General features: G+C 55.9%; 1 protein-coding gene across 1 annotated transcript in view; it reads left to right on the top strand.

The window, feature by feature from the left end:
• GALNT9 (polypeptide N-acetylgalactosaminyltransferase 9) overlaps nt 1-23,097 on the top strand; it is a 48,617-nt gene extending 25,520 nt beyond the window's left edge. The window contains exons 3-11 of the mRNA XM_066255075.1: nt 3,366-3,532; nt 4,228-4,402; nt 6,521-6,718; nt 9,907-10,024; nt 16,430-16,615; nt 19,439-19,576; nt 19,860-19,955; nt 20,888-21,055; nt 22,273-23,097. Coding sequence (XP_066111172.1) covers nt 3,366-3,532; nt 4,228-4,402; nt 6,521-6,718; nt 9,907-10,024; nt 16,430-16,615; nt 19,439-19,576; nt 19,860-19,955; nt 20,888-21,055; nt 22,273-22,419 — 1,393 coding nt within the window. The 3' untranslated portion in view covers nt 22,420-23,097. The remainder of the gene's footprint in view (nt 1-3,365; nt 3,533-4,227; nt 4,403-6,520; nt 6,719-9,906; nt 10,025-16,429; nt 16,616-19,438; nt 19,577-19,859; nt 19,956-20,887; nt 21,056-22,272) is intronic.
• The last annotated feature ends 1,247 nt before the right edge of the window (nt 23,098-24,344 follow it).

Here is a 24,344-nt window from a genome sequence, read left to right as displayed (position 1 = left end):
TATTTTTATGCAAATTTGTGCTCAGCCAAAATGAGCCATCTATATACCACACTATTCTAATGCAAACAACCATGAGTAAGCTGTGGATGTTTATTGTGGGTGTGATTTGCGAAGCCTCGGTGAACAGGGTGAGGAGGCAGCACACCCCACATGCCCGTCACAGGCATCCTCTGATCCCCGTCATGCCAGGACGTCCCCACCTGCAGGTTATTCATCCCCTAGACTTCGCCTCTCTGGTCCCTCCTTAATTTTTTAGGTTTTTGTTTGGGCTGAATTGGTTCCCCCCTCCCCCCCAATTCACATGTTGAGCCCTAATTCCCAGATTCCCAGGACTTCAGGATGTGACTTATTGGAGATGGGCCTTTTTTTTTTTTTTGACAGAGAGAGTCAGAGAGAGGGACAGATAGGGACAGACAGACAGGAAAGGAGAGAGATGAAAAGCATCAGTTTTTTGTTGCAGCATCTTAGTTGTTCGTTGATTGCTTGTTCATTGATTGCTTTCTCATATGTGCCTTAACGGGGCGGGGGGGCTCTAGCAGAGCGAGTGAGCCCTTGCTCAAGCCAGCGAACTTGGGCTTCAAGCCAGCGATCTTTGGGCTCAAGCCAGCGACCCTGCACTCAAGCTGGTGAGCCCGCACTCAAGCCTGTGACCTCGGGGTTGCGAACCTGGGTCCTCCGCGTCCCAGTCCAATGCTCTATTCACTGTGCCACTGCCTGGTCGGCCTTAGAGATGGACCTTTAAGGAGATGTGAAGTCACTAGCAGGGTCCCTGATCTCAAATGAGTGGTGTCTTTTTGAGAAGAGACCTGGACACAGACACACACAGGGACAACCATGTGAGGACACAGGGAGGAGACGGCCATCTACACGCCGAGGAGAGAGGCCTTGGACGGAACCAACCCTGCCCATACCTGGATCTCGGATATCCTGTTTATTTTTTATTTATTTTTAATTTTTTTTGTATTTTTCTGAAGCTTGAAATGGGGAGAGACAGTCAGACAGACTCCCGCATGTGCCCGACCGGGATCCACCCGGCACGCCCACCAGGGGGTGACGCTCTGCCCCTCCGGGGCGTCGCTCTGCCGCGACCAGAGCCACTCTAGCGCCTGGGGCAGAGGCCAAGGAGCTATCCCCAGCGCCTGGGCCATCTTTGCTCCAATGGAGCCTTGGCTGCGGGAGGGGAAGAGAGAGACAGAGAGGAAGGAGGGGGGGTGGAGAAGCAAATGGGCGCTTCTCCTATGTGCCCTGGCCGGGAATCGAACCCGGGTCCCCCGCACGCCAGGCCGATGCTCTACCGCTGAGCCAACCGGCCAGGGCCTGACTGTTTATATCTGGTGTTTACACCACCTGCTCTGTGGCTTTTGTTAAACCCTCCACAGGCCCCCCCCCCTGCTGACAGACTAATGCAGATCTAAACTCACAGGCCGCTTCCTCATGGCTTCTCCCCAATAACTTCATCTAAAGATACCGCCAAGGCATCCCCCCCACACCGTTTTATCTCCACCACAGCCCCTCTCATGTGCTGAAATCCCATTGTTTGCTGGCTTGCTTCAACTCTGTGACCCTCACAAATGGAGGTGTGTGTGAGACACCCCATCGGTCCTTGTAGAGCATGGGCCTCCAGCCCCTGGAATAGCGTCCCATGCACAGAAGGTCTCCACAAAAGCACTGCCAGGAGTTGGTAACTTCTTGACACAGGGAGAAAGAAGGAGTCCCAAGAGGTCCTCTGGCCTCCTGACTGGTGATGGAGGGAGAGAAGAAGGGTGAGAGCCCCATGACCTCCAGACTTGACCAGCCTTCTCCGAACTGGGGACAACATGTGGAGGTCTCTGCTGTGAGGAGGATGGTGCACGTGGACACGGTGGGCAGGTGCTCATGAGCGTGCCAGCAGTCAGGGCTCCTGAGGGTGGGTTCATTCACTTGTTCACTCATCTACTCGACCAAAGTTTATTGTTGCTAACCTAAAAATAGAAGGTCCAAGAGAGTGGCCACAAAGCATTTATTTGAAATTAATATGAACAGCCCATCAGGAAGCACTGATTCAGGCAGAAGCCCAAATAGTGTCTCGACGAGGAGACAGAGGTGATGAGTGTTTATGAGAAAGGGAAGGGGACAATGACATGCAGGGAGGCCATTGCTATTGGTGCAGATAAGGCAATATCGTGACACTGATTCTAAACAATGTTTTCAATTTTCAGTCTGGTAGTTCATGGAGCTTTCTTGTTATTTGCTTTCTTGTTATCTTTGCAAACAGTTGTTTGTGAAACAATGTTGCTCCAGACTCAGCCCCATGGTTAATTTGTCTTATTTTAACATGGAAAGGTTTGAGGCGTAAGGAGTGCAGGGCAGTGCGGGGCAGTTCCTCTGGGGTGGCAGCTCTGGCTCTGTTTGCATTATTTTTTTATGTTGTTACCCTACTGTATGCAGGCATAGCTCTAGGTTCTGGGGTACCGCAGTGAGGGGCAGGCTCTTGGGGCTCACATTCTGGGGGGACAGACGCTGCCTGAGGAGGCGTGAAGACGGATGGCGTGGGGTGAGGCCTCCGCCCATGCCTCTTCCCCGGGAGGTATTTCTTTCCTCAAGGCTTTCTACCTGTTTTGCACATGTTGTAAGTCCATGAAAACCATACATTGCAACCTTTTTCCTCAACAGAAAACCAGAGTGAAAGCTTCTTGTCAGAATGCATCTTTCTGCATGTGACGTCTCTGGGCTGAGCATCTGTGGCCCTTGTTACTGGGACGGTGACACACAACTGTTTCCACCTTTGAAAGTCATGCTGGGGCTCCAGCTTCAGCTGGGGACCTTCCTCTCTCTCTCTCACCCTGTTCTTAGCTGTGGCTGAGGCCATTTGCATTTTTGCTTCCTGACACCTAGGCTTTCCATTGCAGACATTGGTCTGTTCTAGTAGCCTCCTTGGTATTGGCTTCTGTCGTCCCAGGAAGCCTATCACCTTGGGGACAATGCCTGCTGTGTGGGGACCAGTATAGAAGGTGGCCTATACTGAGTGCAGAGCGAGTGGGCTCTGGGCTGGGTTTCCCAGCCCCGTCCTCTGGACCCTGGGGTGATCACTGTGCCTTCCGAGGGCACTACTAGGAAAAAGGCTTGGTGTGTTCCCAATGGGACTTGAACGCCATTCAAAACAAGGACACAGTGGACTCAGGCTCAGAACCTGGACGTGCCCAGTTCTGAGGCGTCCACCGTTGATGTCTCAGTTGTTTTCCATTTGTGACACTCTTTCTCTCTGTCTGTCTCTGGAAATGGGATTTAGACCTGACCCAAGCTGACCTCCTGCAGGGGGCACCAGGCTCCCATCTCTCCGTCCTGTCCCGGCACTGACCCTGCCCCCACCTCTGTGCCTCCTGCAGGTGCAGACAGATGACCTACTCGGACCACCTGCCCCAGATCTCTGTGGTCTTCATTTTTGTCAATGAGGCCCTCTCTGTCATCCTGCGCTCTGTCCACAGCGTGGTCAACCACACGCCCTCCCAGCTCCTGAAGGAGGTCATCCTGGTGGACGACAACAGTGACAACGGTGAGTGTGGCCAGCACGGCGCCCCCACAGGGGGAAGCTTACTGGCATTCCAGAGGCAGTGTCTGAAGTCAGGGTGTAGACAAAATGGCCATCACCCCTGTCCCTTTCCAGAACATTCCATCTTCCCAAACTGAAGCTCCGTCCCTGTTATACACGAACTCCCCACCCTCCCTAGCCCCTGACACCCACCATCTACTCTCTGTCTAGGAATCTGACCATACAAGGTCCCTCATGTCACGTGGAATCATACAGTATCTGTCCTTTCCTGACTGGCTTATGTCACTGAGCATGATAACCTCTAGGTCTACCCACACTGTAGCCGGTGTCAGAATTTCTTCTTTTTTTTTTAAGGCCGAATAATATTCTATTCATGAAAGGACCACATTCATGGACACCATTCCCTTTTAAGACTGAATCACTCAATCCCATTTTCTCCTGTTTTTGCAACACTTACATCTGCATTGGTCTCGTTTGTCCCTTGTTCTGTCTCTCCCGTGGAATGCCAGCTCCCTGGGGGCGAGTCCATCTCTGCGCGGCCTCCCCAGGTACCTTGTATCATGTCCGGCCACAGTGGGTCTCCTCACGCGTTTCTGGGATGTGGATCGGGGCACACAGCGCCCCGACCTGTCCACATTGACCTTGGGCCCCTCCTGGGATGTCAGGGTGCTGAGGTATCTCTGTGACTTGCCCTGTAGTGGAGCTCAAGTTCAACCTGGACCAGTACGTCAATAAGAGGTACCCAGGCCTGGTGAAGATTGTCCGAAACAACAGGCGCGAGGGCCTGATCCGGGCGCGGCTGCAGGGCTGGAAGGTGGCCACGGCCCCTGTTGTGGGCTTCTTCGACGCCCACGTGGAGTTCAGCACCGGCTGGTAAGGTTGGCTGCAGGTGGACAGACCTGAGCGGCCAACGCCTGGGCAGGGTCTGCCAGCGCCTGGTCCAGGGAGGGGACGTGTAGCAGCCACGGGGGGCTGGCCTTAGGGAGTCTTTGCAGGAGCCAGGCAGGGGGACCTGGGTCCAGCCACATGGCTTCTCCATGTTTCAGCTTCTTGAACCTAGAAACCATTAGTGAGGTATCAGACCTCAGGGCACAGGCATGTGAGGATTGAGCCTCAGAGGAATTAGAATTGGCCAGAAATTCTAGTAGGTGACAAAGGAAATGAGGCCAGATCAGGGAAATACATACAGGTATAAGGTTGGACAGTGGTTGGGCAGACATTAGGTCCAGATCAGTTGCTAGACGCCTGAGCCTCTGGGCATGAGTTGGAAACCATTTCTTACATTTATGGGGCACTGTAGATCAGACGCACATGATTCTCTCACCACCCACCATGCAGGGGCCACATGGGCTTCTACTGAGAAATGGGGGGGGGGCAGGGAAGCCTGCAGGATGCAGGGTGAGGGGCATAGGATGGGCTAGAGGTCCCACTGACAGGAAGGGGACACAGGGGCCCCCAGGACCATGAGTCTGTTCTGCAGCGGGTTCTGCCCCAGCAAGTGGCTGACTGAGGTGGAGTCCCCTCCTGGCCTCCATTGCTCCTTCCTCTGCCACCCTCCAGACCCAACACTCCTTTCTCATCCAACATCCGTCCCCTTCTATCCTGAATCTCATATTACTGTCTGCCCCCCACCAGGTCCCTCCATCCTGTTGTGTTGGTTGCCACTCACGCATGATCGTACTCAGTGTCTTCCTGTCCCTCAGACAGGTGTTGAACTTCCTGAGGCACTCGGCCGGCATTGGGGCGTGCCACAAGTCTGTCATCCAAATGCAATTTTAAACTCAGTGTGACTTTAATTCTCACAACTGAAAGCCCCGTCACCCACCGGCAAACAGCCCGCCCCTCCCAGAATTGCCTCTGCAAAGATCCTGCCTTATTAGCAGGTGTGGCGTTTGCAGAGAGATGCTTTATATCTCTCTGAGCACTTTGCTAACAGTAATTAATTAATCCTGCTCTCAAAGCTGAAAGGCAGGTAAACACCAGGCTCAGAAGGATCGAAAGGAAGGCCACGCACGTGGTGATCTCACCTCCCCACTAAGCTCCCCCTGCCTGAGCCGAACCCTGAATCTGCCCGTCGCGGCAGCAGCTGTCCGGCTGGCTAGCAGACTGCTCGTGAGGGTGGCTGAACGCCAGACTGTCACCTTTGCGGGAGACACAGGGTCACCTCCAGGTGAAGCTGCGCAGCTTCTCCCAGGGACGCCCACGCAGAGAGCCTGTGGCTTGGGCTGCTGCCCAGGGACCCTCTCCGCTTCACCTTTACACCAGCCACTGAGCCTGCTCCCCAGCACACCGCACGTCTGGTCGCTCTCTCTGCAAGCCACAGGACACCTTATTTCAAAGTGCAAATCATCCTCACCTTGCTCTCTCTTCCTTCACAATTCCTATCACCTCCTACTACGTTGTATCAGTCACTTACACATTACTGTCTACCCCCCACGCCCTGGTCAGGCTGCCACACACGCGCCATGTGGGTTGTATGCTGCACCACGGCACCTGCCCACCATTCTTGTCCCTCCAATATATCATAAGCTCTCTGAGGCATGGATTTTTTTTTCTTTTTTCTTTTTTGGCTCACACGTGTATTTTAATTTGTTAGAGCAAATTCTGGCACATAATCAGCCCTCAGTTGATGTGAATGAATGTACATCCCACAGGTGCAGGGACCGGGTGGGGCAAGATATGGGCTTCAAGGAGGGAGACTCGGCCGACGGACCGGGAGCTCTGAGCTAGGACAGCCCTTCACAGATGTCTCTGATTTGGCCCAAATGCTTTTTATAGCCTAGTGTCCATTGGCCGTTACTGGGGGTGGCTCCAGGTGGGTGAGACCGTGGGCAGGGGTTCTGTAGCCTGATAACCCGCAGCTTCCAGCGTGGAGGTCCTGGGGTCCGGCACTCAGCAGTAGGTGGATGCCATATCAGTCATAGACCCTGTGTGGCCGCCTGGCTCTGGGCTTCCTCCTTGGGCCTTTCCTGAGACATGTTCCTGCTGCAGGGCCGAGCCCGCCCTCACACGGATCCGGGAAGACCGTCGGCGCATTGTGCTGCCCGCCATCGACAATATCAAGTTTGACACATTCGAGGTGCAGCAGTACGCCAGCGCGGCCCATGGCTATAACTGGGGGCTCTGGTGCATGTACATCATCCCGCCCCAGGACTGGCTGGACCGTGGTGACGAGGCCGCGCCCATCAGGTGAGCCACCCACAGGGCTACTGGGGCTGGCAGGGCAGTGTGGGGTGGGGACATGGGAGCAGCAGAGGCAGCCAGGTGTGCAGTGGGACACATACTCACATACACGGGCACACACACAAACACGTGCACATACACACGCGCACACAAAGCACATACATGTGCACACACGAGCACATGCATGTGAGTGCGCACACGCTCGTGCCTGTGCACACACATGAGCACACACACATGCACACTCACCCACACAGAAAGGCCCACACTGGCATAGCTGCTTCTGAGTCATGGTGGTGAAACAAGGACCTAGACTTTCAGATATTTCACGCTCATCCTCTGAGAAGCCACCCGCATGGTGCTGGGCAATCGTGGTCACCACGGCTCAGTGGTGGGTGACCCCCTGTCAAAGGAGGCCTCGCCCATCCACCCCGTGGATGCCAAGTTGACTTCCCTTTCTGCCAGCCCAGGGCACTCTGCAGAGCACAGCCTTTTGCGAGTGGCTTTCAGATGAGTTTCCTCAGACACATGCCAGTGATCATTTTTCTCTACTTTCCCTTCGTACGAAACTCCACAACTGCATGGACTCGGGCATGTACATTGTCCACGCGTGTGTGTGTCTGGGCGTATCTGCTGCAGGTGTGTCTGTGTTTAAGTGTGTGGGATGCACATCTGTGTTTCTGTGTGTGCTGCACATGTACATGTGCATTGTATGTGCCTGTGTTTGTGGCTCATATATACATGTGTTGCCTGTGTCTGTGTATCAGTGTGTGCCTGTGCGTCTGTGGCCTGTGTCCTCCTTGAGGCAGAAGCCCAGGGGAGGGCCCTTGGCTGTGAACATGCCACAGCCCAGCCCGATGTGAGGGACCCCATGAGGTGGAAAGGACGTCTGTCCAGAGCCGGTGAACCTCAGCCCTGTCAGTGTCATCATCACGGTGAAATTTCTCATGCAGATCAAGTCAGTGCTGCTGACTCTGTTACTATTGTCTTCTGAGTTTATTGCACGTTTATTTTGGAATGTAGAGCAATAAAAAAAAATAATAATAAAACAAAACAAAAAAGAACATTACCAGCGATCACAGACTCGGCAGGAAACTTAGCATTCAATCCACCAGGGATCACCCTGATATATATATATTTAAGACCACAAGAGAAATACCTGTTGCACGTTGGTGAGCTGTAGTGTACCCAGTCACGTGCTAGATATTAAAAGTCAAAGACAGCCTGACCTGTGGTGGCGCAGTGGATAAAGCGTCAACCTGGAAACACTGAGGTTGCCGGTTCAAAACCCTGGCTTGCCTGGTCAAGGCACATATGGGAGTTGATGCTTCCTGCTCCTCCCCCTTCTCTCTCTCTCTCTCTCTCCCCCACTCCTCTCTAAAAAAAAAAAAAGTCAAAGACAGCATTCACATGTTGCGACCATGCGATTTGTGGCCAAAATCCAACAAAATAGATTGGATCTTTGCAGAAACAAAAGGACGACCGCCATTTGAGGCTTGTTTTCTTGGAAAGCCTATGAGCCTCTGCCCCTGACTCCCCAGCCACCAGCAGTGGAAATGCTCTTTTTAACTTGTAATCAAGGCCAATTTCTCTGTTGATTCCACTGAAGAGGAATTTAATTCCCCAGGAGCAACTGGCAGGCAGGAGGCTGGGACAGAGGAGGAAGCCACCTCAGCCTTCACCCCAGCATTGCAATGGCCATGGGGTCTTCGGGGACATTTGGGGACAACAGAGCCTCTGCTGGTCCTCTCAGAGCTCAGGAGAAACTCAGCGGTTCCTCTGCTGCGGGATTCCCCGCCTCCCCACCACCGCTCTGTGAGACCACTTCCCACGGGGGCCACAGAACACGGATAAACTTTTCTTTTCTTGCTCTTTTTTTTTCTGATAGACTTTTTACACATCCAAGAAAAAAGATACAGCCAGCACCTCGTCGACCAGGGTTTCACAGATGACCCCTCAGGACAAAGCAAGATTTGCAGATATGTTTAAAGGCATAGGTGTAAATAGAATAATTACGGGAGTAACAGCGAGGTGGGCCATCTGTTGATGATGGCCACACAGGCTGAGCACAGCATAACTCCAGGGCGTGCCACTCACACTCTGACAGTGAGTGGGCTTGACACAAGGGAGCAGTGCACAACCTCTGCATTGCCCACCTCAGCCCTTGCTGCTGGCACAGACAGCACGAAATAATGAGGGAGAGAGGCCAGAGACTCGAACCTGGGAAGTCACATTCAGGGCAACCAGACAACTTGCTGAGGAATTAATTTCTTTTTTTTTTTTTTTGCATTTTTCTGAAGTGAGAAGTGGAGAGGCAGACAGACAGACTCCCACATGTACCCAACCAGGATTCACCGGCATGCCCACCAGGGGGCAATGCTCTGCCCATCTGGGGCGTTGCTCCATTGCAACCTGGAGCCATTCTAGCGCCTGAGGTGGAGGCCATGGAGCCATCCTCAGCACCTGGGCCAACTTTGCTCCAATGGAGCCTTGGCTGTGGGAGGGGAAGAGAGAGACAGAGAGGAAGGAGAAGGGGAAGGGTGGAGAAGCAGATGGGCACTTCTCCCATGTGCCCTGACTGGGAATCAAAACTGGGACTTCCACATGCTGGGCTGATGCTCTACTGCTGAGCCAACCGGCCAGGGCCAGGAATTGGTTTCTTTTTTTTTTTTATTTTATTTATTCATTTTTATTAGAGAGAGAGGGGAGAGAGAGAGAGAGAGGGAGAGATAGAGAGAGAACAGGGGGAGGAGCAGGAAGCATCAACTCCCATATGTGCCTTGACCAGGCAAGCCCAGGGTTTTGAACCGGGGACCTCAGCATTCCAGGTCGACACTTTATCCACTGCGCCACCACAGGTCAGGCCAGGAATTGGTTTCTTAAAACCCCCAACACCAACGTGCCTGGGTTGAATGCCCAAGCCTGAATGAGCCTTTGGATCTGGTCTGTCTCTGTGCTGGGGGCTTCACCAGCTCTGAGGGGTGCAAAGACCAGCCAGCCTGTGGGTGGCCCTGCCTGAGTCCTGGCGGTTGGAGAGGCAGCCAGGGACCGAATGGAGATCAGGAGCCCAGGGAAGGGGTGTGAGGACATGGAGACAGCGTGTGAGTCCACGCAGCCTCCCCAGGGTGCTGGCCTGAGCTGCGCTCACCCCCGGCAGGCCCCTTGACCTGCTCACACTGCCATCTGCTTCCCCCCAGGACTCCCGCCATGATTGGCTGCTCGTTTGTGGTGGACAGGGAGTATTTCGGGGACATTGGCCTACTGGACCCCGGGATGGAGGTGTACGGTGGTGAAAACATTGAGCTGGGCATGAGGGTAAGTGAGCCCATGGAGAACGGTGTGCGGACAGGCTGGGGGGATGTCGGGCCGCTTGTTCTGGCCTGTAGGACGTAAGGCCCAGACTGAGAGTCAGCGTAAGGAACCTCAGTGGCATTGCTATGTCTGTCTGTCGTGTGTGATAACAAAAGGTTGTATTTTTATGTTTATTTTTCTCATCCACACCACTGACATCTGCTGTGTTACACTAACACGTGGGCTGCTTGAGAATTTTTCAGCAGCGTGTCCCTTGAGCACAGGGCGTTTGAGCGCCTTTGAGCTGTTTTGTGTTTATCTTGTTTGTACGTGGAAGGCCAGGACACAGATTAAGGATACAGGGGGCTGAGTCCCCCAGCACTGCCCTGTGGGGAGCATTGCACCCGGCAGGGCCCTGGGCCAGTGTGAGCTCTACTGGGCTAGAAGCGCAGGCCCACAGGGTGGCCCCCACGCAGGAGGTAAAGCTGACCCAGGTGACTGAGATCAGGGCTTTGGGCCTTCCTCCCCTCCCCTCCCCTCCCCTCCCCTCCCCTCCCCTCCCCTCCCCTCCCCTCCCCTCCCCTCCCCTTCCCTCCCCTCCCCTCCCCTCCCCTCCCCTCCATCCCTGAGGCTCCTGGGGTTTTTTAAAAAAATTTTTTTATTATTTCATTTTTAGAGAGAGAGTAGAGAGAAAGAGAGAGAGAGAGAGAGAGAGAGACAGGAAGGGGAGGAGCAGGAAGCATCAACTCCCATATATGCCTTGACCGGGCAAGCCCAGGGTTTCGAACCGGCAACCTCAGCATTCCAGGTTGATGCTTTATTCACTGTGCCACCACAGGTCAGGTGAGGCTCCTGGTTTTAAACCTCCTCTTCCTGGCTGCTTGGAGAACTGATGGAAAGTTCAGAAAGAGCCTTGGCTGCCAATTAGGGACCCCAGGGCGACAGAGCTGACTCTCCCAGGTGCCCTAAACCAAAGTCCAGTTGTAGCCCTGCTGGGTACACACTTCATCACTTGGGGCTTAGGGGGTGCTGGTTCCCTGGACGGGAGCTTGCGTGCCCAGAACTGCTGTTGGTAAGCTGCTTTTGCAATCTGAAACCCTCTGAGACCAGCCTCCTTGCAAGGCTGAGACCCTTTGTGGTCCCTCCCTGGAGCCTGAGGTTTCCGCAGGTTGCTGGGCCTCCTTGTTTAACAGGCACTTTGAGCGCCACGGTGTGCCAGGCCTGCCAGGGAGCATAGTAGACGAAACTCTACCTTCCAAGATGGAGGCCACCAGAGAAGCTGCTATCGCTGAGAAATGGAAATGGGGGACAGAGGCAGGAGGAGGCCAGGAGCACTGAAAGCGGGGTGTGCAGATTAAAGTTTAAAGAGTGTGGTCAGAGCAGGGGTCACCTACAGAAGGCCAGGTGCTGAGGGGGGCCGGGGAGGATGGTGGGGTGTCCTAGGCAGAGCGAGGGCAGGTGCAAAGGCCCTGAAGTAGGGTGGCCTGTGTTCCCAGAATCGCAGAGGCTCATGGGGCAGGATCGGAAGAGGCAGAAAGTGCAGTGGGGTCTTCTGAGGCTCTGGCCATTGTCAAGCCACAGCCTGATGTCAGGGGCTGTGTCGAAGCCCACACCATGCCCTCTGACTGGTGATGCCCTCCTGCTTCCTGACAAAGGGGCTGTGTAACTCAGGGTGGAAGGAGGGCCATGAACTGAAGTCCTCTAGGACGGCCATCCACCCACCAATTCACAGGGGCCACCTGGCTGCTAAGTGCTTCCTATTCTCTATGGGTCAGGGGTAGGGTTAGGATGCTTCTCAGTAAATACCCCCCAGGAAGCAGCAGAGTCCCGGGCTGCACTCAGTTCTCTGGGGGGTGGGGTGGGGGGCTGAGCTGTGCTGCCGTGGGGTGAGCTCTGGTTGGTGTGTCATTCTCGGGGTTTTTTTAGTTCTGTTTCTATCTGGGGTTTCATTGGGGGGGTTGTTTGGATATTTGCCCATGGGCCTTTATTCCCGAAAAGATTATTTAAAGCAAGTTTTAAAAAATTTTATATGCAGTGTATTAAAGTGGCCCATTCCAAAACCTATTAGCTTTAAGCTTTGAGGTTAAACCTAAGATCACATTATTACAGTTATAAATCTAATAGAAGAACACTGACTGCCCCTTTTCCTTTGATGAATGTTTGACCAGCTCGGGTTGGACAGATTAAATGCCATTAAACCATCAGTCCCATTTCTGCCTGTAGTTAAATTCCCTTGAACCTTTTTAAAACGACGCTTATAAATGTAACATATTTCCTTTTCTCTTTAAGCACTTTCGTTGCCTGACATCACCGCAGACGTGCCCCCCCCCCCAGAGTACATAAAGTATTCTCATGCATTTGACAAATTGACCTTATGCCGAATCTCAGGCCCTTGGAAGCTTTACAGGACTGTTTGCAACTGTATGTAATTCTCTGATGGTCCAGTTTTAAATCACAAGTTTGGGAACCGACTCTCAAGTCCACATGTTAGGGATGGAGTCGAGGGGGTTGAATCCAGAGGATTCTAACAAATGCTGACATTCCTCTGTCCAGCATTGGGCTTAGACCCCACCTTGCCAAGTGGAGGCCAAGACCAGGGACTGACCCATGGTCCCAGAGTCTGGCCTTTTGCCAGACGCCCCGTCTTCAGACCTTCAGAGGAGTCTGCTGACTGAGGCAATGAATGTGAATGTGGAGGTGCAGGAGTAGATATGGACGAGGTTTGGGAATGGGCACAGGTTTGGATATGAATCAGGAAAGATGACATCCGTGCCCCGGCCCCTCCCCCGGGGAGTCTGGCGTGTGCTCATATTCAAAAGGCTTATCTGACTTTGAACCCCAGCAGAGGGGACTGGCCAGCCCTGTCCTGACAGGCGACATGTGGAGACTGGCTGTGGGGAGGGGGGCGGGTGCTCCCAGGGAGCTTGAAAACAGGGCTCATGTGGTTCCCCAGCCGCAGAGCCACCCCTTAACACCCCCTCCGCACCGCTCTGATGCCTCTGACTGCCAGGCCCCCTCCTCTCCGCCAGCTGGTGTCCCCTAGAATGCAGCCAGCCGGGCGCCCCTCCCATCTGTATGCTCTCCCTCCCGCCGCCCTCCGACTGGTGCAGGGGGTGGGGGAGACCCTGCTCCCATGCTCACAGGCCTCAAAACCGCCGCTGCTTCTGATCCGTCGCTAACACTGCCGCCCACACAGGCCTTCTGATCGATGCGGCCCAATTAGAGGAGTCATTCTGTGGTCTCGGGGCCAATGTCATTTTCTCTGATTGTAGAAATGCCAACTGCTGGTCCCCTAATGAGGAAAGTCCTGAAACCAATTAAGGGGAAATGAATCCATCGCGTCCATCCATCAGGTTAATAAAGGTCAAGGCAAAACCCAACGATGCGCTAGCTGGTTGGGAAAGCTGGCAGCGGTGGAACAGGCATGGGAAACCCTTTGCTTCTCTGTGTCAAAACTTTCAGATGTGCTGCTTTTCCAGGAGGTGCAAAAAACCTTCTCATCACCGAGGGCAATTGCTGCCCTTCCAACTGGGCTCTTGGAGGGGCCACCTGAGTGTTGAGATGTCTGAGGGAAGCTCCTTCCCCTCCCTAGTGAGCGCCTGTCCCCCAGAGCAAAGAACAGTGTCATTGCCCACGGAGGGAGCCAGGGAGGCATGACCACACTGCCCGACAGTCCCCACTTGGGGGGTCTATACTCGGGAGAGGGGTCCTACGGTCAGACATCAGAGGGGCACATGGATGTCCCCAGGCGCGTCCAAGACCTTTTTCATGTGCATTGTAAGTTTTTTTTTGAGAGAGAGGTGGCTGCAGCCCTGATTAGCTGTTTTAAAATGTAGGTTTCGTTATTATTCAGTGACAGTGAGGCCAGCAGACCAGGGGCAGCTGCCATTAAGAAAAGAGGGTGGCCCGACCAGGCAGTGGTACAGTAGACAGAGTGTTGAACCGGGATGCGTAGGACCCAGGTTCAAAACCCCGAGGTCACAGGCTTGAGCACGGTTCATCTGGTTTGAGCAAGGCTCATCGGCTTGAGCCCAAGGTTGCTGGCTTGAGCAAGGGGTTACTCGGTCTGCTGTAGCTCCTCCCCCCACCTCGAGGCACATATGAAAAAGCAATCAATAAACAACTAAGGAGCCACAACAAAGAATTGATGCTTCTCATCTCTCTCCCTTCTCATCTGTCTGTCCCTATCTATCCTTCTCTCTGACTCTCTCTGTCTCTGTCACAAAAATATAAAGAAGAGAGGGTGTTATATCTCCCCAAGGGGCACCTCACTGCACACAGGGCCACCCCATGTGGTACTGGTCCTTAGCCTGAAGGGCAGATCCATGTCCCCAGGGCAGGTGGGCCCCAAAAGCTCCCCGCCCCGGCCCACCGCTGGTCTCTGATGCTGTGGGCGGGGTGAGGCCTGGACCATAGGAGTTTAAACTCCTCCCAGGGGAGTAAGTTTAGGAGTTGCTGTTCCAGAGCCCGGCAGCAGCGTGTCCTCCGGCTGAGGCCATGGACGCACGGCCAGCTGGGAGCGGGAGAAGACAGAGAGGGCATGTTAAAAGGTGCAGGGCCCAGAGGAGCTTCAGGGAGGCTGGGGGGTAAATTCAAGGAGCTCGGAGTCAGGAAAGCGGCTCTGTCACTGTGAGGGTGAGAGGCAAAGACACGCCATCCACGACTGTGGCGCTCCCCTCAGGCCACGGGAAGTGCTGACTTTTGAATAGCAGGGGTCATCCAGGGCAATGTGATCGTGATCGTGACTGTGGCCTGCAGAAAGGGTGGACGAGAGCGAGAGAAACATCAGCCTACTTCAGAATGAATGTTCCAAGAGCATCGATAGGAGGGAAGACACGCATGCAGGGCTGAGCTCCCGGCTGTGCCCTCCCGAGGCCGCACACTGCCCTGTGGCCACCGTGCCCTGGCTGGTCTCGTTCCAGCCTGTGGGCTCACGTGCAGACACGTGCCCAGTTGGCGGGAGACAGGAGCCCCCAGTGACCCTCTTCACAGTGGAGAAGCCAATCACGGGTTCCCGCGAGGTCTCATCTGTTGGGGCGGGACGGCTGTGCTCTGGAATCCCACCACTCAGAATGCATCTCTGTGGGGCTGACCACCAGGCATGACTGGCAGGGAGGGCTCCTGGGGACACCCAAGAGCACAGTGGGTCTCCCTGCTCTTCAGCTCCTTCCTTCTGAGCAGCTGCCTACAGACCTCTGCTTCTGTTTGGGTGGCAATTAACCAAATTGATTGAGATAATTGTCACGCGACAGGGTGGGCGTGACGGTAACACTCAGATTACGTGATGCTGCTCCTTGCCGCCTCCATAGCGCAGGGTGAAGAGGCAGCTTCAGGAGCTTCTCGCACAGGCTCCTGTTTTCTGCTGTGTGACCTTGGATATGTTTCTTAACCTCTCTGTGCCTCAGTTCTCATTTTCACCTATAATGAGAACACGATTAATCCCCCATGCGCCCTGACATGGGGTTGTCAGGGTTTCTGCCACCTCCTGGTCCAGTTTTATAAGTCAGGAATGTGACACCAGAAAACTCCACGGCCCAAGGCTTGACCAGATCTCTAGGTGACTCATGAAGCACCCACCTGATACATAAACTCCACAGTGACCACAGGAACTCGGGCTCTTGGTCACCTTCCACTGGCCATGCTAATTGCATAGACCTTGAGCTTCATTATTTGGTGCCTCATGGTCATGAGATGACTGCCATTTCTCCACACCTCACATCCACATTCCCGGCAGAAGATAAAGGAAGGGAGGGGGTAAGGGCCCTGCTAGCTGAGTTTGTCCCTTTTTAGGAGAAGCCACAGCTTCCCCACAAGCCCCATCCTGAAACTCTTCACTTAAAATACTCATGCCCACCAAGTTTAAGGGAAACATAAGGGGAGACCGTGGTGCAAAGCTATTTCTGGGCTGGGTGAGGGTTTCCATAGTTGGGGACTTTGGGGTCTTCCTTGCAGATGAGCTGCGGTGCATGGAAGGCTTTTTCTTTAGACCGAGTGTGTGTACCCGTTTGCAAGGCTTGGAGCAGCTTTCGCATAGCAAGCAGCTCTTTTAAATTAGATGTGGGTTTGTTCATCTGGCTGGAGGTGGGGTGGCTGCTGATGGAGATCAACTCTCCCTGGCCCCGGGCTGCCCAGCACTGTGTAGGGTTCCACAGGGACACAGGGACAGAGAAATAATGACACCTCTATGGGGAAATGCTCCCCAGTGTTTGGATGGTGCAGTGTGCACCAGCCCCATGAGTGGGCAGCAGATGAGGGGAAGCCTTGTCTAGATTTCGGTCGACTGGACCCAAGGCTGCGGCCTCTCCTTGGCCCTGGTTCCCTGGACCAGCCCCAGGCGCCGGGCCAAGGGTGCCTGAGGCAGGTGTCCTGGGGCTTGTGAGCACGGAGGGTGGGGCAAGGCCCAGCGACCACCCAGCGGCCTCTCTGCAGGTGTGGCAGTGCGGCGGCAGCATGGAGGTCCTGCCCTGCTCCCGCGTGGCGCACATCGAGCGCACCCGGAAGCCTTACAACAATGACATCGACTATTACGCCAAGCGCAATGCCCTGCGGGCGGCTGAGGTGTGGATGGATGGCTTCAAGTCCCACGTGTACATGGCCTGGAACATCCCCATGACAGTAAGCCAGCCGGCTGGCAGGGTGGGGCGGGAGGACACTGAAGCCAGGGTCGCTGATGCCAGGCTGATGGTGTGGGGACAGCTTCAGACATCCTCGGGGACACCGTGGGGGATGGCCGCAGGTGCTGCCCAAGGGCATAGCCCGTCCACACAAGGTGGGGCCTCCTGAATATCCCAGGGAAGACATTGTGTGGAATGTCACCTCCACCAGTGACAGCCCTTTTGTAACAACCGTTCAGCTAATGAGCAACGCTCCTCCAGTGGAACCTCTCCCAGACTGAACTGGTCACACTGGTCAGCAGAGCCTGGCGTGGCGGGTGCAGACACCGAAGGGGTCCTGGTGGCTGTTGGCTGAGCGCTCCCCCAGGGAAACAACAACCCCTCTTTGGTCCACAGTGTTGAGGCTGCAGTCATGTGACAGCAGTAATGACAACGCAGGGAGCGCTCAGAGTGAGCCTGTTGTGCCTACAGGACAGAGAGGGAAACTGAGGCATAGAGTGGTCCAGTCATGCAGGGACTCACAGCTAGGAAGGCGCAGAGACAAAGCATGCCGAGGTCCTCTGTGGGACCCCATTGCAAGGTTCTTGGGGCCTGCTTGCCACGGGGCAGAGCCTTCTTCTCCAAATCTGGTGTCCTGAAGCGAAATCTGCTCACACTGTGGGGAATAGAGGCAGGAGGCCTAGGCTGCCAGCAGGAAGCAGGGGCTGGGAGCATACCAGAGGCTCCAAACCAGCAGCCTGTGGCTGGGGGGGGAGCTTGGAGAAGTGGGCTTGGGTATGCAAGTATGCATACACATGTGTGTGTGCATGTACACACATGTGCAATGTGCCTACACATGTGTGCGTGTGCACATGCATGTTCACACAAGTGTGGGGGTGTTGTATGCATGTATATGCATGTACAGCACATGCACACATGTGCACACTTGCATGTGCATGCTGTGTACATACGTGTGCGTGCACATCGTGTATGATGTGTTGGAGAGAGGCCACCCTTGAGGTAAGTGGGCCCTCCCCGGCTGGCAGCACCTCCCACACCCACCCTCTCCAAAACCAGCCTCCTGTCCACAGGAGGATATGAGTCCCCAGCCCCGTGGCATGGACTCACCGCTTTTTTTGTGTGTGACAGAGACAGAGAGAGACAGAGAGAGGGACAGATAGGGACAGACAAACAGGAGGGAGAGAGATAAGAAGCATCAATTCTTCGTTATAGCTCTTTAGTTGTTCATTGATTGCTTTCTCATATGTGCCTTGACTGGGGGGCTCCAGCAGAGCTAGTGACCCCTTGCTCAGGCCAGTGACCCTGGGCTCAAGCTGGTGAGCCTTGCTCAAACCAGATGAGCCCATGTTCAAGCTGGTGACCTCAGGGTTTCAAACCTGGGTCCTCTGGGTCCCAGTCTGATGCTCTATCCACTGTGCCACAGTCTGATCAGGTCACACAGCTTTTTTTTTTTTTACATCAACCCACAGTAGGAGCTGGATTTTATATCACACCCTAGCACACACATCTGTTTGAATCTCTGTGTGTTTATATATGTTGAGCTTTGCATCTATAACACAAAGCTTGCAGAAACAGCTCACACCTTTATTATGTGCCATCTCCCGACATTTTACACTCTCACCACAACCTCCTCCATAGATGCACCGTCCCCTAGCAGAGTGTGCCCAGCGTTCCCTGGGGGCCTGGGTTGGATGGACCCTAACAAGGGTGGCCCCCGACCCTAGCCTCCTCCCCGTTGGAGCTCTTCCTAGGCCGTTTCCAGCCACATGGATGGGGGAGCCATGAACCATGTGCTCACATATAAGAGCAGAGGGCAGCCACTGGCTCTTGTAAAAGCCTTGTTTTCCATAAAGTAAACCGGCTCAGAAAATTGCAGCCTCACGCCACCCCCGTTAACACTTCAAAGGGAACTCAGGTGCTGTCCTGCAGGGCGTGGGCAACGCCCGGACACCCTCCCATGTCCAACCAGGCAAGGCCCACTCAGTCCCCTCACCATCGTCATCAGCACACGGGGAAACTGAGGCTCAGACAGGTGACAGGACTTTTCCAAGGCCGTGCACGCATCACTCCACATCCGTCTCTGTGGAACTGGAAGCTGATTCAGACTTCGGGGGCCCTGAGCTTGGGGAAGGAGCTTCCTCAGGCCCACTAGGATCTTGGATCCACAAGGCTCAGTGCCAGCCACCGTGAGGGGGCCCAGGACCACCCCCAGCTTCAGTGATTGGCTAGACAGATGTGGAATGCAGAGAAGCGGTGACATTCGGGGTTGTGGTTTGTTACAGAGGAAAAGCACAGCTTCTGAGGCAAGTTGCACAGACCACTTCTTCTCCCCATCGTAGGTAGAGGATCGCCAGCCGGGGATGCTCACCCAGGTCTCAGTGACCAGTTTCCTGGGGCTCAGTGCATGAGGCTTGACCACCTCCGTCTGAGCTCTGTCTCCAGCCCCTGCAGGAGTCAAGCTGATACCCCATGGCCCGAAGTCCCCCCAGACCCCACACAAACAGGCAGGGCATTCCAGGGGCTCAGAGGTTGGCTCCTAGGAGGGCAAGGCCAATGAAGTTGGAGAAGCCAGGCCTGCACACACTGGCAGGGGCTTCCCGTTCAGGCTGGGGCTGGGAAAGCTGTCCTCCCCATTGGGAACAGCTGCCCTGGACCTTCTTGGGTCCTGGAAGGGCAGGAAGCCGCCCCAGACAAGGGAGGCTTGGTGCCTCCATGCCCTGAGGAGTGGGGCTGCTCCAGGAGGAGGCCCCCGGTCCCTGGAGCTCCCCCATCACTCAGAGGCCCCCGTCATCATGACCCACACTCACCCCTTCCTGCCTCGCAGAATCCGGGGGTGGACTTCGGAGACGTGTCAGAGCGGCTGGCCCTGCGTCAGAGGCTGAAATGCCGCAGCTTCAAGTGGTACTTGGAGAATGTGTACCCCGAGATGAGGACCTACAACGACACCCTCACGTACGGAGAGGTACCGCCTCCTCCTGGATGGCCCCTTGGGTCAGGCAGGCTTCCCACCCATGCCCGGTACCCTCCACCCCTCTTTCCTTCTCCCAACCCCCTCCCCTGCCCAGGGCAGACCCTCCCCTGGTGGGTCTCAGCCACGCCTGGGCCTCAGGCTCTCACTTCCCCAAGACACTAGCCAAAGAGCAGGCCCTCTGCCCTGTCAGGAGATGGGGTAGGCAAAGCCCTCAAACCCTGCCTTGGCCTCGGTGCCCTCCACCATGGGCTTCTCCTTTGGTTTTTGACTACAGGTGAGAAACAGCAAAGCCAGTGGCTACTGCTTGGACCAGGGAGCGGAGGACAATGACCAAGCGATCCTCTACCCCTGCCACGGGATGTCGTCCCAGGTAGGAGCGGCGGCTGCCCCGACCGCAGGCGGGAGGTGGGCACAGAGGCAGGTGCTGCGGCCTCTGCTGGGAGTCCTGATGCCACCAGGGCTGCATGGCCAGGCCCCTGGGGAGACACACGCACACACATGCACATGTACACACGCACCCAGGCTCACCTGCACACACATACATGCACACACATGTGCACACATGCACCTCGGGTAAGTGAAGGGCAAGGCCGCAGGAAAATGCCGACTCGACTCCCAGTGCCTCGGCTGCTAGAGGCACTTACTTCTCAGGGCGGCTGTGTGGACAACATACAACGTGGCCAGACGCTTGCACAGTGCAGCTGTCCCCCAGGGGACAGGTGCCCTTCACGCACAGTAAAGCCACTGTTTGAGGAGCGCTCAGACCCGTTGAACACATGATGTAGCATGTCCCCCGGGCCCTAACCAAAAGCCCCGTGAGGCGGGGATTGTCATCCTCCTGCTCACAGGAGGAAACAGGCACAGAGAGGGGGCGTGACTCGCCCAAGGTTACATGGCCGGGTGATGCCTGGAATCCACCACATTGGTCGCCCTTGTGAGCCTATAGTTGCTGTGCAAACGTGAACAAGGACCGGAGCGTGTGTGGCCTTGCAGCCACCCTGATGGGGCTGCCTCGTGGTGTGAGAGCAGATGAGGCACCCTGGGAGTGCATGTGAAATCCTCCCTGGGGTTGGGGCACCGGGACCCACAGGGTGGGGTTCCTAGCTGCATTCTGGGGGAGGAGGCTGAACTGCTCCTGCTGGGGAGGAACTGGGGGAAGGGCTGGGCAGGGCCAGGAGCAGGGCCACCCCTGGGTAGACTCCCCTCTGGTGACGGGCCAGCCCTGGCAGGCCATGCCTACCTCGCTCCCTATAGGGCCCCCAAACCCAGTCACCCTGGCTCTCTCTCTCCGCCTCTCCCCAGCTTGTGCGGTACAGCACAGAGGGCCTGTTGCAGCTGGGCCCTCTGGGCTCCACCGCCTTCCTGCCCGACTCCAAGTGCCTGGTGGACGACGGCAGGGCCCGCACGCCCACCCTGAAGAAGTGTGAGGATGTGGCCCGGCCAGCACAGCGGCTGTGGGACTTCACCCAGGTCAGCGGGGTGGGGGTGGGGGTGGGGCCTGGGTGGGAGTAGGGGGCAGAGAGGGGCCTCGGTCAGCTCCTTCCGCATGATCCAGTCTCACAGACAGTAGGTGCCTGGCTCAGGGTCACAGCCAGGAAGGGGCTGGCCAGTCCATTCCTGACTCTGGAGCTGCTGAGCCCAGCTGGGGTGGGGGGGCCACGCTCTCACCTCCTCCAGCCTCCTAAGGAGGGTGGCTTAAGGGAAGTCCTCACCGGGCTTCAGGCCACGGGGCGGGGGCCAGACTGTAGATCCTCCAGCTCTGCTGGGACCAGCCCCTCTGGCCCTTTGGGGCTGCTGAGTTCAAATCCCAAGCCTCAAGAACAGACATGTGGGCTGACAAGATCAAAGGTGGCCTCCTAACTGGTGAGTCAGACGCTGGACTCCCTGTACGCCCCCTTCCTGGAGCTCTGACCCTTCCTCACACAGCCCTCCTGCCCTGGGCAACTGGGCATGAGCAGCACATGCACCCTAAGTGGGCAGCTAGGTGATTCTGCACCCAAGAAAGGGAGCAGGAGGTGTGGCCAGTCCCTCCTGGGGCCCCTCTGCCACATCCCTCCTACTCCCTGCCCGGGGTCCTCTCTGCCATGTGAGAGAGCAGATCCCACTCCTGGCTGGTCCTGACTCCCAGGGACCTGCTCCCCCTGCCCCTGACCACCCCATCTGTGCCCAAGCTCCGGGCTGGTCAACAGATGTCGTTCAGGAGATGTTGCTGAGCAGACCTGTGATAGATAAACACACACACCATCTGGGGCTCCAGGTCTAAGGAAGGCTGCAGGATGAGCCAGCAAGGGTCACAGAGGTTCAGCCTGGGGCCAGGACAGTGAGGGCCAGGCTGCATGAGAACAATGCAGTTGAAGAAGGACAGAGAACTTCTGGGACATGACCCTGGGGTCCTGGGGGTCGGCCTGGGCCCTCAATGCTCAGAGGAGACCACGGGCAAATGGACATGCTGGGAGAAATGTCCATCTCAGGTCACTTGACCTTGTTGTCCTGGTCACTCCTCAGACGCAGGGGCAGCTGGGTAGGCAGGTGGGATGGCTGATGGGGGATGTGAGAGGACAGAGAGGACCGAGTCTCAGTGGCCATGAGTGAGTGAGTGACCACAGGGGGCCTGCTTTCCTCACTCTGGGATGCTCCCACGATGGCCCCTGGTGCCCACACTGCTGACTCGGTTTCCCTGCTTGCAGAGTGGCCCCATCGTGAGCCGGGACACTGGCAGGTGCCTGGAGGTGGAGATGTCCAAGGACGCCAACTTCGGGCTGCGGCTGGTGATGCAGAGGTGCTCGGGGCAGAAGTGGGCCATCAGAAACTGGGTGAAACACGCACGGCACTGACCCTGGCCGGCCTTCCTGACCACCCTGGGCAGGAGCCCAGAAGACTGGGCTGTGCCCACATCATCTTGGGCTGGGACCTCCCCTGGGCTGCCAGTGGGTCCTGTCCCCGGGACAGCATGGCCCCTGCGTGCTCCAGAGGCTAAGGCGGGAAGCACGGACCCTCGTAGCCGGCTCTGCCCGAGCACATCTCTGACAGCCAGCTCCGGCTCCAAACCACGTGCCTTTTCCATGATTTTCCTGCCCAGCTGCCCAGACGGCCCCCTCCTCTCTGCATGTGCTGACACCCTGTACCTCCCTGGGCAGAGCTGCCCTTGTGAGCTGGGAGGGCGGCGGGCTGGCCTCGCTGCCGTTTTCCCCTTCTTGTGCTCACCCAGGACCCCACGAGCAAGCAGAGCTCAGCCCCAGTGTCTGAGTGGGGAAACCGGACTCCAGACAGACAGAGTCAGTGAGGATGTGACCACATGACTGCTTCAATCCAATAAAGAGCAGACTCTACAGCACAGACCTACGTCTGTCTCATCCACCCGAGTTGGAACTGGTCAATGGTTCAGGGTAGGGCTCCTGTCCCCACGTCTCACCCAGGGCCAGGTGCCTGCCCTTGTTGCTCTAAGGCAGGGGTCAGCAAACGAGGACCCACGGACACTCACCTGTTTTTATAAATAAAGTTTTATCGACACACGGCTGCTCCCTCCCATTTATATATTGTGGGTATAGCCACTCTGGGGCTCCAGGGTGGAGTTGAGAAGCAGCACCCCACCCCACCCCCGCATACACACGTGCGTGCAAACACACACACACACACACACACACACACACACTCACACACACACGGGCTGGACAGCGCCTCCTTCCTGCGGTGGAAACTATGGGACCCTGGGAGAAACACCTGTCCCCTTCCCCATCACACCCAGAGCCAGGCAGCTGCTACTCCTGCCTCCTGCCCAACTGTGGGAGCCTCGGGGGTCCAGGCACACGGCCCGGGCTGGTGTGCCCGTCCCTGCAGTGGCACCAAAGGCAGGTGGTTGCTAAGTTTCCATACACCAGACACCAGCTCCTCCAGCGCAGGGAGCCTCCCAGGGCCCAACTGTGGGCACTGCCGATGCCCTAGCTTCCCCCCTTTCTCACAGATTAACCTGGGAAGCAGGCCTACGGGCTTCTAGACCACAGGCTTCCCTCTGGGGGGGCGTGCCGAGCCTCCCTGGGGTCACCTTGCTGTGGCCAGATGGCCTGTGCTTTGGGGCTGACACCACGGTCATGAACCCAGCAATGATTTTTTTTTCAGGGAGAGGAGAAGTCACTCCCGGTGCTGCCTAGGTCCCAGGGTGGGGGTCGTCTCCCCAAAGATCAGAGGAAAAAGCGGGACAGCGCATGTGTGCTGTGTGTGTCTCTGTGTCCCTGGGCAGTGAGGTCACAGGGGCATCTGTGGTACTCGTGCCCGGGTGACAAATAGTAATTCTTGGCCTTCTTCATAACCCATGGTCATGGCACACTCTTTTATTTTTTAAAAAAAAGAATTTATTGATTGATTTGACAGACGAGAGGTAGTTACTTCACTCACGCTGTTTGTGGCTTGCTTGTCAGTATGTGTTTAACCTGGAAAGCCCAGAGTTTCAGGTCAGCGCTCTAACCATGGTGCCACTGAAGGTTTGGCTCTTCTTCTTCTTCTCTTTTTTTTTTTTTTTAATTTTTTGTATTTTTCTGAAGTGTGAAGCCGGGAGGCAAAGAGACAGATTCCGCATGCACCCGACCAGGATCCACCTGGCATGCCCACCAGGGGGTGATGTTCTGCCCATCTGGGGCATTGCTCCATTGCAACCTGGAGCCATTCTAGCGCCTGAGGCGGAGGCCATGGAGCCATCCTCAGTGCCCAGGCAACTTTGCTCCAATGGAGCCTTGGCTGTGGGAGGGGAAGAGAGAGACAGAGA

The sequence above is a fragment of the Saccopteryx bilineata genome, chromosome 2 (genome assembly GCF_036850765.1).
Source record: "Saccopteryx bilineata isolate mSacBil1 chromosome 2, mSacBil1_pri_phased_curated, whole genome shotgun sequence".
Lineage (NCBI taxonomy): Eukaryota > Metazoa > Chordata > Mammalia > Chiroptera > Emballonuridae > Saccopteryx > Saccopteryx bilineata.
Note: the sequence above shows the minus strand (reverse complement) of the source record. Positions and strands in the feature narration are given on the sequence as shown.